The sequence below is a fragment of the Arabidopsis lyrata genome (assembly GCF_000004255.2).
Source record: "Arabidopsis lyrata subsp. lyrata unplaced genomic scaffold ARALYscaffold_7, whole genome shotgun sequence".
NCBI lineage: Eukaryota > Viridiplantae > Streptophyta > Magnoliopsida > Brassicales > Brassicaceae > Arabidopsis > Arabidopsis lyrata.
This window is the reverse complement of record NW_003302549.1, coordinates 3,849,883-3,863,333: the sequence shown is the minus strand read 5'-3', so window position 1 is coordinate 3,863,333 and position 13,451 is coordinate 3,849,883. Positions and strand designations below refer to the sequence as shown.

The window sequence follows — 13,451 nt, the reverse complement described above, 5'->3', positions numbered from 1 at the left end:
CACGGATGCTTGGGCATCTTTTACGTGTTTTTATAACCAAAGATGATCGAGTCGCAGCAGGTCGTGATTCATTGCCTTCATTGTAAGGGTGTTGCGGTGTTAATTAGTATGCTATGTATATTGTATACGTAAAATGTATTTATCAATCTCCTAATGACTAGATTAGAAGGTTATGAGTTATCAATTACCGTTTCAGCACAGAGACATTGAATACCGAACGTTTAGGTTAGAAGTGAGCCAATTGTCCTGAAAATAAAGTAAATGTATGTGAGTATTTGACTCACACTGTCTACGCTCACAATGACAATATTATTGTAAAGAATAAGTTTCGTTGTTACTCTAAAATTCTTGTTTATTTCTGACAGAGTTGGTTAAAATTCTTCATTATCTGTTTTCATCACTAAACCTAACAGTCTATAGATATGTATTTAATGTCAAATGTTTAAACCTAACCATCTAGAGTTGTGCAATTATTGTGAGGCGAGACTAGGAAACTTAACGTGAATAATTAAGCCAAATGTTCGAAAAAAAAAAAACTATATAAATTATTAAGGAAAAAGATAAAATTTTCACTCTAGTAATAAGTTTTACAAGTAATGTTAGTAGGGATTGTTAAAGGTATTGCCCAAAAAAAAAAAAAATAGGGATTGTTAAAGGTAAGTTTTTAATATATACTTACAACACCAATACACCATTGACTACTAATAAGATTAAAATAAATAGCTAATCTAAACAAGTAATTTAATTCATATTGAATTAATATTCACAAACTGCACCAACCTATCAAAAGTAGTCAAGTGGTTGACCAATGATTTATTTGATATTTTTGTACTAAATAGTCAATATAATGTGATTTTCAAATTATGCAAATTAACAGAGACAAACTTATCGGATATTTATTGTGATCCATTTACTGCAAAGATCTAAAAAATTTCAATCCTAATAGAGTAACAAATGAAAAATGTCTCCCTACCAAAAAAACCAAAAAAAAAACAAATGAAATATGTCCTTTAAATAATGTTACCGACGGGCGACCAAAAAAGAAATGTAAAATTACCGACGAAAAAAGAATGTATTAATTATAATTTTTTTTTTTGTCGTCTAGATTTATTATTAATTGCAAATTATGAGAACTGTTACATAGACGATTCTACAACTGACAATTCTTTCCGACCTTTACTAGATTCACGACAGACTACACTTCTTTCTTCGTAATTTTGATGAATACCTTCAATGATCCACGATCTGACGACACTTTCTTCTATGCGTAAAATCCTGGCGAACGGCTATAATTGTACATCGTTGGAGATATCTTGCACACTTGCCTCCATTAATCTGCAAATTTTTTAATAAATCGCAATACCTGGGACTCGAACCCCAAACCTTTTGGTGTAGAAGCATTAATCAACTCTTATTCAACCAATGGACCAAGGAGACTTCCACGTATTAATTATAATTTATAAACTAGAAAAAGGAAAACATTTTATACAATAAAAGGTAGTAATTTAAGGTAAGTGAGAAACAAAAAAAATGTTAGCGGGCCTATAGCTAAGCCCATAATCAATATTAAAAAAAAAAAACTTTAGGCCACGTAGCAGAGGCATAGCACAGTCACGCCAACCCTCTCGCTACATTAGACTGACCAAAAAGTCTCTCTAAAAACACAACACACTGCTGCGCCTTTTATCCTGCATCCCTCACACGACACTATCCTGCGCACCACCGTCCTCCTCCTCCGTCACCATGGGAAAAGGCGGTGCGCTTAGCGATGGAGTCATCAAGAAGATCCTCCTCTCCTACACCTACGTCGCGATCTGGATCTTCCTCAGCTTCACCGTCATCGTCTACAACAAATACATCCTCGACAAGAAGATGTACAATTGGCCTTTTCCGATCACACTCACCATGATCCACATGGCTTTTTGCTCTTCCCTCGCCGTCATCCTCATCAAAGTCTTCAAAATCGTCGAGCCTGTTTCAATGTCACGAGAGACCTACATCAGATCTGTAGTCCCGATCGGTGCTTTGTACTCGCTCTCTCTCTGGCTCTCCAATTCCGCTTACATTTACCTCTCCGTCTCCTTCATTCAGATGCTTAAAGCCCTAATGCCTGTCGCTGTTTACTCAATCGGAGTCCTTCTTAAGAAAGAATCTTTCAAATCTGAGACGATGACTAACATGCTCTCGATCTCTTTCGGTGTCGCGATTGCTGCGTACGGTGAGGCTAAATTCGATACTTGGGGAGTTATGCTTCAGCTTGGTGCTGTGGCTTTTGAGGCAACGAGGTTGGTTTTGATTCAGATCTTGCTCACTTCTAAAGGAATCAATCTTAATCCAATCACTTCCTTGTACTACGTTGCTCCTTGTTGCTTGGTGTTCCTCTTTTTCCCTTGGATCTTTGTTGAACTCCCGATTCTTAAGGAATCATCGAGTTTCCACTTCGATTTCGTGATTTTCGGGACTAATTCCGTATGTGCATTTGCTTTGAACCTCGCTGTGTTCCTTCTCGTTGGAAAAACCTCGGCTTTAACGATGAATGTTGCTGGTGTCGTTAAGGATTGGCTTTTGATTGCCTTCTCTTGGTCTGTGATTAAAGATACAGTTACTCCGCTTAATCTCTTCGGTTACGGGCTTGCGTTCTTGGGTGTTGCCTATTACAATCACTGCAAGTTGCAGGCTTTGAAGGCTAAAGATGCTCAGAAGAAGGTACAGCAATCTGATGAAGAAGCTGCTGGGAAGCTTTTGGAAGAGAGGGAAAGTGAAGCTGCTGCGAAACGGGATGAAACCGAAGACTGATTGATTGATGAATGGTGATCATAGGAAAAGGGTTGTGAATCTGATGAATGTGTGGAATTCAGAGGAATAAGAGTTGAAGGGTTAGGATGATTTTGGTAGCTTTGGAGGGAAATCTTCAGCAGGATTTGCGCATCATCTTCGGTTCACTGCTTTGCTTAGGTATGATCGTCTTCGTCTAGTCAATCTCTGGTTTTAAGTTTTAGTTGCTATCCATTACTTTTAAGTAGTGGCTTATTATATTTACATAGTGGATTTGATGGTACAAGGATTTTAGAAGTTGTTATGACTTGTGATGCTTTACAATCTACCACACGAATCTTGTGTTTTATGGACTTTCCTTTGTTTCTTATGAATCTTATGTCGGTTTACTTTATAATGCCATTGAGATCCTGTTTGGTTCATAGTTATTATCAAGATAAAGATGTTAGAAGCTTGGTGGTGTCAAACATAAAACTGAACCGTTTGTTAGTCAGAAAACAAACATGTTTAAACTTACAAACATATCATAGATCGAGCTCATACTTGAAATTTGAGTTGAAAATGATTTATGTACAAACTCAATACTATATAGATTGCTCACTTTTCACCATATCTAAAATATCAAATTTAAAGCTCAATCTTTGGCTTTTTCCCATCAGTTAAAATCTAAAACATGTTATCTAATATCTGTATGAGCTTGTTGTGTCAACAACTGGTTGAGTTGCCTCCGACACACATAGAATCGAACAACAGTCGTTTTTGAGTTTTGTGATGAGCCGGATCTGAAGTGGGATATTAAGCCCAAACTTATTTTCGTCAAAGAATATTTGTCCAGTCCACGAACTAGCAGAAAAAACTTCCCATGCTTTACGTTGTTACAATTGTGGCATAGGGAATAGTATTTTGAAATTGTACATTACAGCTTCAATCGAATTATTTATTTTTGAATTTAGCTGGATTGAGTTTCGGTTAAAGGTTTCTTGACTTGTGAAAACTACAAAACCGAGACACTTCTTATACGGCTCTACTACACTGTCTTGTCGGCAATTATTTCGTGGGTTTGCATTTCCCAATTTTAGAAATATTAATATCATAACAATAAAATACAGTAAAACTTTCTTTTTTATGTGAAAGGAAATAAAAAAATGTAAGCGCGCAGTCCACTGACTCACCCACCTACCCACCCAAAAAGGGCAAAAAAACTAGCAGACTGGTTAAAACCCTAAAAGCTCAACGAAAGAGACGACGACCCATTAACCCACTGAGAGAGACGTAACAGATTCTCTCTCTCACTCTTTCGTTCTCTACACACGATTCTTGTCATACCCATCTTCGGAAATTCCCTTTCTTTCTACAAAGTATCTTCCTTTTTTTGGGCACTTTCAAAACGAAGATGAGTGGCCGTAAATCGTGATCATCAGTCTCTGTTAGCTGTAGCCGCAAAAACAAGATCTTTATCAGAAGCTTCTGAGTGGGTGGGCATGGGGAGAACCGGAATCCAGTTGTTCGACGATTCGAGGAATGGGTTTTTCTCCGTTTCCGATTTAGGATTCGATTCGAGCCTAAACAGCTCTAATTACCACCCAATTGGTGGGTTATTCGCCAGCGTTAATCATACTAATCCATTCGCATCCCTCTCGTCTCCGGATCCTTCCCAAAGAGGCAACACCAGCTTCTCTGCCCAGCTCAATGATCTCTACACTAAGTATATGCCGGGAAAAGAAGAGGAGGAAGAAGAAGTTAATGGCGAGAAGAGGAAGAAGAAGAAAGGTGGCCTCAAACTGAAGATAAAGATCGCTAATCCTTCGTTGCGGCGGCTATTAAGTGGAGCTGTAGCTGGAGCAGTGTCAAGAACGGCTGTTGCGCCGTTGGAGACAATCAGGACGCATCTAATGGTGGGAAGTGGAGGAAACTCCAGCACTCAAGTGTTCGGTGATATCATGAAGCATGAAGGTTGGACTGGTCTCTTCAGGGGTAATTTGGTCAATGTCATTCGCGTTGCACCTGCTCGAGCCGTCGAGGTACCACAATGATAATCCAAACCAACAATGTTTATTAGCTTCAGGAAGTTTCTGGCTTTTATACTAATATCTGGTTGACTTTCATCTGTGAAAAGTCTTGTGTTGGTTGAAACTTGAAACTGTCTTATGCTGAATTGATGAGTGACTTTGGTGCTCTGTTTTAAAAAACTCAACTTTCTTTATTTTCCAATGCTTGTATATATGTACAGCTTTTTGTATTCGAGACCGTAAACAAGAAATTGTCACCGCAACATGGAGAGGAATCGAAAATCCCAATCCCGGCTTCATTACTCGCCGGTGCTTGTGCTGGAGTTAGCCAGACCATCTTGACATACCCTCTTGAACTAGTCAAGACTCGCCTTACAATTCAGGTTTGCTTCTCAATACTTCTATAAATAAACCAATTGATCCATTACACTGTATTAGGTGATCTCACTCCCTTGTAGCTGTAGGATTTGTGGTCTTAAAACAAGTAATAGCAGGTCTATACAGTTATTGCTCAGTAATGGTCTTCCAAACTTATTGCAGAGAGGTGTTTACAAAGGGATTTTCGATGCGTTTCTCAAAATTATTCGCGAGGAAGGACCCACAGAACTCTACAGGGGTCTTGCTCCTAGCCTTATTGGAGTTGTTCCATACGCAGCTACAAATTACTTTGCATATGATTCCTTAAGAAAAGCATACCGGAGTTTTTCAAAGCAGGAGAAGATTGGAAACATTGAGACTCTTTTGATCGGTTCTTTAGCGGGTGCACTATCAAGCACCGCGACTTTCCCTCTTGAAGTGGCCCGGAAGCATATGCAAGTGGGAGCGGTTAGCGGGAGAGTTGTGTACAAGAACATGTTGCATGCTCTGGTGACCATACTTGAGCATGAGGGTATTCTCGGTTGGTACAAAGGGCTTGGACCAAGTTGCTTGAAGTTGGTTCCGGCTGCTGGAATCTCCTTCATGTGTTATGAGGCTTGCAAGAAGATACTCATCGAGAACAACCAAGAAGCCTGATTTTGGAATTGTATGGACTCAAGGCAATTTTAAGGGTTGATCAGAGAAACACATTGTGGATACTAATTGGGTTCATAGTTCTGACTTTTTACACCACTTGAGATTTCACAAATTAGTGTTGAGGGGATTAAAAGATTCATTCTACCTTTTTTTTTGAACTTTATGTTGGATTTCTGATTGATCTGATTCTGATTCAAATAAGACTTTACACAATATCTCTTCAAATATGTAACTTTACTGATTAAGTCCCATAATGACAAGGATTTCGTTAAAGTAAAAAATAAATGTCATTCTATTAGTTGTACTAATGGGTGAGACAAAACAAGAGGGCAAATTCACCCGAAGACATCAACACTCACACCATCAATGGACTTACACCATCATATCCATTGATGATCCTGAATACATGAAAACCTGAAGTGAAAAACAAAACAGAGCCCTCAAGACTTACTTTTTGCTCTAGTTTTCGGTATTAGTAGCTTCTTCTTGTGAAGCAGCAAAAAAATCATACAGTAAAAAGAGGACAATATCTGAGGTATAATTGTTGTCGACTGTTATTCAAATGCAAATGCAGACTAGTCTCCGTGGCAAACTACTTAGTGTGTTTACATTTGCAAATGCCTTTGGCTTTGGTTTCCGAACAGGTCTTCCAATCTCCAGAATCAAGTCGACCATTGAAGTCATAATGCCTGACCATTGGACCAATGTAGAAAGTTAAGCACTTAACGTTTTGGTGATCAAAGACTGACATTAATAGAAACATGTGAAGAAAACTATAAACTACCTCTTCTCGATGAAACCAAACGTCACACTACTTTAATTATTAGCTGAGGGTTTTTGATATAATCTATTATCTAACTTATCAACTCTTGAGAGAAAACTTTTGTAGTAAAGTGACAAGCTTAGCATATAAACTCCAAATTTTAGACAAAAAAGGAACTCCGATACCTTTAGGACAACAACAAAGCTCCAACATTACATAAGTGATAAATGTGAGTCTAACAAGCTTTAAATAAAAATAAATATAAAAAAGAATAACAAATCCTTTTTGTAGACTACGTATCATTTGGGTCCACATCTTCTTCCCCACTGGAAAATCATTACAGCAGTGTTACGAACAATTTCAGCTCTCTGGCTACTCGAAGAAAGCTAATCTTGGACATGGAATCACCATAACTTGCCCGCTTCACCGGGGTTTGAGGGGTTTAGAGGATTTGGAATGTCCCATTGCGTGTTTTTGATATATGCACACACAAGTGTATAAATAGGGTCTAAAAGACACCTCCTTTGCCATTGAAGTTGTTGGCATTGGGATTGGCGTCCACAAAGGGATTGATCCTGACCCAAAGCAACGAGAAGATGGAGGCCAGAAGAACAGACCAGACAATGACGATGGTTGGTGTTCGGTTTTGTCTTCCCAACAGACCTTTCAAGAAAGGGTAGAGATGGGCAATAACCCATAAGGCAAAGAAGAGCTTCCCAAAGAGAGGACCCCACGATTGGTACCCGCTGTTTACAGCATAAGAGACACCAGCCACAATGCCTATGAGGTTCACAAGTAGGACGGTGGTTGGTGGAATGAGAAGAGCAGTCCATTTGAAGATGTAGAGCTCTGCGAAATCCCCATCTTCGTCTGAGGCTTTCGATGTAACGGTGAAGTTGGTGTCGATACCAGCAAGAACCTTAAGTAGACCTTGGAAGACTGCAAAAAGATGGGCGGATGTGCCACCAATGACCCAGAACTGCTCGTTCCTCCACCAATCCTCAATGCTCACACCGCTCCATCTCAGCTCCAGGATTCCAGTCACAGCAATTGAGATGAAGAGTAGAATGAACCAAATACTCGCGTAGTTGCTTATCTGCAACAATGTTGTTATAGATTTTAAAAACGAGATGATGAAGATTGAAAAAATAATGCATTCACAAAATGGGATTCAATAGTAAATAGCAGTGTGGTCAGTTTTGCAAACCTCGGGTATGATGAATCTGTCTGTGATGAGGCAAAAAGCGGGAAGGATACAATATGCAATGAGAGGGATGGATGTAATAGGGTAGACGATGGTGTTGATATAAGCGATCCTCTCCAAAAGTCTCAACCTTCCATGGTACCCATACCAGATAGGACAATGTCTGCTAAGAAGAATCTCGATAGATCCCAATGCCCATCGAAGAACTTGGTTCAAACGATCAGAAAGATTGATTGGTGCAGATCCCTTGAACGCAGGGCGTGGAGGGTTGCAGTAGATCGATATCCAACCCCGGGCATGCATCTTGAACCCAGTAAGAATATCTTCCGTCACGGAACCATAGATCCAACCAATCTAACAAAAGTGCCATATAAGATGTCATCAAACAGGTAAGAAAGAGAACATAAGAGTCTGTAGCTGCATTTGAAAACTGACCTCTTTGCCCCATTCAGTCTTGTCCTCGTAACCACAGCTTATAACATGAATAGCCTCCTTCAGAAGAGTAGCGGGATTGGTTGTTGGTGGAATGCCGCCTTGTTCCATAAAGGTTGCCGCAATAAATACCGGCGACTGACCAAAACGCTTCTCTACACTCTTCTGGGACATTAGAATAGACCTCTCATCATCATAACCTGCATAAACAAGGATTGTAAGATTTTACCACCACATAAACCATTACATAAAGAAGTGATGTCATTACACTATAAGTTCAATCAAACCTTCAAAACCCTCGTCGATGTCCTCCATATTGAAAAGTGGAGCATTGGAGTCACTTCTGTTGATGCCTCTCCTCTTTTCATTGTTATACTTCTTGCTACTCTTTCCTTTCTTCCTTGACCCGCAACAGCTCTTCACAATAATATTTGGTTCTAGATCTTCCTCCGTCAAAACAGGATCATACCCATATAGAGCCTGCCTATTAAAACAACAACCAGTACCCACATATACTGGACCCTGGATACCATCCAACCCCTTCATGTTAATCTGCCCAAGAGAACAAATATCCAAGTCAGCCCATAGCAGAAACAAGTAAATCCAACAAAAATATGAACAAAAGAGAAACAAAAGACAGTTTGTGTGAATGGGAAGTGAAACTCACATCGAAAAAGACTATATTCCTGTTGGCATATCGATCGTGCAAATCAATACCGTCAAAACGTTGTGGGAACTGGACATAGCAGCACTTCTTTCCAATAGCAGGGTCCATCATGAAACACATAGCTTCTTTAATAGCCTTACTGTTATTAAAGTAATGATCACAATCCACGTTCAAAAGATATGCTCCATTGGTAAGAACAGCAGAAACACGGATCTGTCAATGTAAAGAGATGCTAAATTAGGAGAAAACACAGATCCTAGAGAAAAGAATGTGAAGCAACGGCTACACAAGGAGAACGTTTCTTAGACAGTGAACAAGATAATAAAATAGGACATAATAGGATTTTGAAAGTTAACAAACCAATGCATTCATAGCTCCAGCCTTTTTGTGGTGTTGAAATCCAGGCCGCTTTTCACGAGAAACATAGATGAGTCTAGGCAGCTCATTTCCATCGGTATCCAGACCCCCACTATGGCCTAAGAACACCTGAAATTGAAACAAAACGATGTGATATTGTTTCCTTTTCGTTACTCTCTCTGTCACAATCAAGGGATTGCCTCACTGTACCTGTATCATTCCAGGATGATCTCTAGTGTTGTTACCAGGCCAGGGAGTACCATCCTGCATTGTCCAGCCTTCTTCAGGGATTTTCTGTGCTTTGGCAACAAGGGCATTTATCCTCACTTTAAACTCTTCATACTCTCTCTGTCAATACAAACCAAAGAAAAGGTGAGTCAATATCTAATTTGTCGTATGGATGAGAAGCAGGTGAACTTTTCAAATGACCTTCATAGCTCGTCGCTCTTTAACAAAAGAAGGTTGGATCTTGTCCTTCAAGTAATCTATCTTCTGGGCAAAATAGAATTCAGGGGCCCTAGGTTCAATGTTGAATTTTTTGCAAAACGGTACCCATTTCTTTGCGAACTCAGCGGTTTCAGAAAGAGATTCAAAGGTAAGCATAGCTGATCCATCATCTGAAACATAACAGGCTACTTTATCTACCGGGTAGTCCACAGCAAGAATCGAGAGAACTGTGTTTGCTGTAACAAGGGGAGGCTCTTTCAATGGGTCCACTGTACTAACAAACACATCAACAGGAACGAGCTGTGATGGTTCACCATCTCGATCATATCTACAATTAGAAAACCAAAATCAAACCATCAAATATAATCAGAGTATACTAGCTAAGCTCTATTCTCAGTAAGCACTTCACTTGGCATGCTTCTATCATAGCCTAGTCTAAAACTTCACATTTAAAGTAAATCACAGACTGTTTTCTACTAAATTTCAAAATTTACAATCAAAATCTTCTTAAGATATACAATCAAAATCCAGAGGTAGATATGCACCATTGTCTATATTGAAATTAAATTTACAGGGGAAAAAATCAACTATCGAAAACTGTGGTAGAATATATCAAGTTAATACAAAAAGAGAGATGAGAGTAGGGGGTGTATAAACTTAAAGACCAACCTTATAGCAAGACGATCAAGATAAGTCTCCCTGTTAATGGGGTACCATTTGGGAAACTGATCAAGAAGCCAAGAAAATGCAAACCAGATCTCACAGATAACCGAGGTCAACCACAAAGGATATGCATTTTTCACAGGGTGAGTTGTACGATATTGCAAGAAGAAACACAAGATGATAAGCCGGAGAATAATCACAACCCGATAAGGGGTTAGGCGAGAAGATGGGATAGGCACCACACGACTCATAGGAAGACGCGTATCATCAGCCCTGTAAGTACGAGAACCAATAATTGAGTGGAAGGAACCAAACTAAAAAAAAAAACTCAAATTTGAATAAGATTATAAGAATGTTTATCAATACATAATCAAAAACCAAGAGTGGTTATTAGCATCACGGCCAAGAGCTATTTGAGTTGGACAATAAAGATATTGGTCTAGTACTTCAACTTACATTTGGAGTTCTTCGCCATTGGAACCAGTCCCTTCAATTTCTCCTCCTTTCCCTTCATGGTATTTACCAGTCATCTGTAACATATTCTTCTCCTGCTTCAGCTTCCAGCCTTCAACTCTTTCTTTCCAGTCAACATTTCCAAGCCCATAAGAGTTCAAGTCTTTTGACGGGTCCACGATTCTTACAGGGACTGCAATTTTTAGCAGGAGCTATCAGTTACGGTACACAAAAATTATGTATTGTAAAAATGAATAGAAATGACATCTAATGAAGGCCACGTGCACAAAGAAAAAAATATCAATACCAGGTTGCCGTGGGTCAATATATGGAGATGAAATAGCATTCCTGTCAGAAGGACCCAAAGGACCTGATGTAGTTCGCACGGATTGTGTATCAGGCGTGCGAATCTCCCCGGAAACCTGTGTACAGCAAAAGGTCAAGGGAAGACCATGTATTATCAGAAAACTTTGCCATTAAGATTTGTTCACATTTACCGTAAATTAGAAAAGTAAGTAAAAGATGTCCAATCTAGGGATTTTTTGAGACATACAAATCACTCTAGAGTCCAAAGAGAAAATGTAGGTCCCTACCGTATGGCCGTGGGTGAGAAGAGGAATTGGTTGAGATTCATGTCTAGAGGACGAAGAAAACTCTTCACCATGGCGTTGGTGTCTCGCCTTGTTAGCTCCCTGGGCGTAATTGAACTCATTCTCGATATCATCAACATCATCCTCATCTTCATCTCCTTCAACACGAGGACTCCCTGTAAAATTCAAAAAATTGTTCAACACTTCAGCAATGAAACAACACAGAAAATCGATACATAGCAATTGCCAACAAAAAAAAAAAAAAAAAAAAAGACTACTGACCCCTGTGTCGTCTGAATCTAGTCTTGCATTGTGGGCAGCACTGAGTTCCGTCTTTCCTCTCGTACTCATAGCAAGGCCGACACACAGGGAAGGCACATTCATTACAAGCGACAAAGACATCTCCAGTCTCAGCGAGTCCAACATCATCACCACAGATCTGACATATCTGGCCATTCATATTCTTCAAAGGTTTGGTCTGCAGTTTGACCAACATTGCATCATTGTTAGTCATTGAGTATTAGAAACTACAGGAACAGATCAGCAAGGATCTAAATCAAAACAATCAATGCAGATCTGAATTAAGGCGAGTCACAGTCATGGCGGGAACTAACGAGATCTAGTTGAGCTAAATTTCAGTAAGTAAGTAAAGTTATAAACTTTGAGAGTCAAAGATTTAGCTTAGCGAAGCTAGCGAACTGAAATCCAACCACACTGTCCATAAGAGATTTAAGAAAGAAAAAAAAAAGCAGATGCGGCATTAATTGATAGATCATAGCAATTGAAGTATTGGAGCAGAAAAGTTTCCATTTTCAAACACTTGATCAACTGACACTAACTAACTACACACACTCAGAGGAAGCGGAATATGAGTTTCCATTGATCCAATTATGGATCCAAAAGAGACAAGATTTAGAAACTGAGAAATCTAGATGGGATCTAAACCAAAAATTGTAAGAAACACCAAATGAAGAAAGAAAAAACAAAAAAAAAAAAACGGAGGAAGGGAAGATGAACAGACCCCGCCATCAGATTCATGTCGGATCCGAACAAGCTCGTTTCTCCGATAGGATCCAGCAACCAAGCCGGCACTGGCCTCCATCGCAGCCACCGACACACAGAGAAAGAGAGAGATTCACAAGTTCAAAATTGGGAAATTCGTAGCCGATTCAATACGGCATCTCGAAAACCCAAATCTACTGAAAAAATATGTTCACACACACACTCTCTCTCTCTCTCTTTGATCTCTCAAAGCTTCTTCTTCAAATCTGCTTTTGGTGTGTATTTTATCGCAGTGTGGTGTGTGTTTTATTTTTTTATTTCTTAATTTGTTAAATGACAAAGTAGATGATGATATATTTCACCGGAGAGATAGTGACGGTAGCCTCTTCTTCTCCCACCGTTTAGCTCGGCTCGGCTTGGATTGGCTCAGCTCATGTTAACACTCTGCTTTTAAAGTGAGCCGTTTTGGATTTCCCCACTAGACGCGCCAGCTTCTTAGTATGTGACGTGGCAAAATCTTATTGCAGGAAAGAGATTAGGACAAAAATATGATTGTTGAGTTATATTAGAAAAATAGAAGAAGCCACGTTGTTGTTGGCTCTGGTAACAGCCTGTTCTTTTTTATTTGCTATCACCTGTCGGTGGACGCCAATAACTAGTGTGATTAGGTTCTAATTGTTAGCTTAAGAAGTTACGGGCGAATTTATAAATGGATGCTAGTTCTTTTTTTTCCCTATTTGTTGTAATATTTACAAGTTCAATTCACTATACAGATATTACTATTTTTTTCAGTTACATTTCTGAGTTTTGGTTCTTGTAGTTATAATTATAAGAATAATCATGAATTCAGTTTTTACATGAAAATGAATCAAATGGTTAAAAATGGTCAATACTCTTCTTTTTTAAAAAAAAATAAAAATTTTTTTATTAAGAAACCATTTAACGTTTTATAAATAAGTAATATAATGGTGATGACGGTGGTCTAGTTATGATGATATGTACTGTAGGCAACGAAATCGTAGTTTCTACTGATTTTTCAAATAAATAAGTAGAATAAAAAAAGATGTCGTTGTTT

At 38.9% G+C, this 13,451-nt stretch overlaps 3 protein-coding genes across 3 annotated transcripts; 2 read left to right on the top strand and 1 right to left on the bottom strand.

Moving 5' to 3' along the window:
- Window positions 1-1,641: 1,641 nt before the first annotated feature.
- LOC9305347 (probable sugar phosphate/phosphate translocator At4g32390) lies at window positions 1,642-3,197 on the top strand. The gene has a single exon (XM_002869230.2). The coding sequence runs from the start codon at window positions 1,744-1,746 to the stop codon at window positions 2,794-2,796; it is 1,053 nt and encodes a 350-aa protein (XP_002869276.1). The 5' UTR covers window positions 1,642-1,743; the 3' UTR covers window positions 2,797-3,197.
- A 702-nt stretch (window positions 3,198-3,899) lies between these two features.
- Window positions 3,900-6,023, top strand: LOC9303318 (adenine nucleotide transporter BT1, chloroplastic/mitochondrial). The gene is made up of 3 exons (XM_021018413.1): window positions 3,900-4,796; window positions 5,006-5,167; window positions 5,325-6,023. The coding sequence occupies exons 1-3, from the start codon at window positions 4,257-4,259 to the stop codon at window positions 5,796-5,798; spliced, it is 1,176 nt and encodes a 391-aa protein (XP_020874072.1). The 5' UTR covers window positions 3,900-4,256; the 3' UTR covers window positions 5,799-6,023.
- A 677-nt stretch (window positions 6,024-6,700) lies between these two features.
- Window positions 6,701-12,760, bottom strand: LOC9303317 (cellulose synthase A catalytic subunit 1 [UDP-forming]). Its single transcript, XM_021018412.1, has 14 exons — window positions 12,396-12,760; window positions 11,657-11,852; window positions 11,378-11,550; window positions 11,092-11,206; window positions 10,788-10,977; window positions 10,338-10,604; window positions 9,651-9,996; window positions 9,432-9,569; window positions 9,225-9,350; window positions 8,865-9,077; window positions 8,485-8,749; window positions 8,201-8,397; window positions 7,769-8,119; window positions 6,701-7,657 (listed from the first exon to the last, which is right to left on the bottom strand). Exons 1-14 carry the CDS (start codon window positions 12,474-12,476, stop codon window positions 7,070-7,072), a joined length of 3,246 nt encoding a protein of 1,081 aa, XP_020874071.1. The 5' UTR covers window positions 12,477-12,760; the 3' UTR covers window positions 6,701-7,069.
- Window positions 12,761-13,451: the final 691 nt, after the last annotated feature.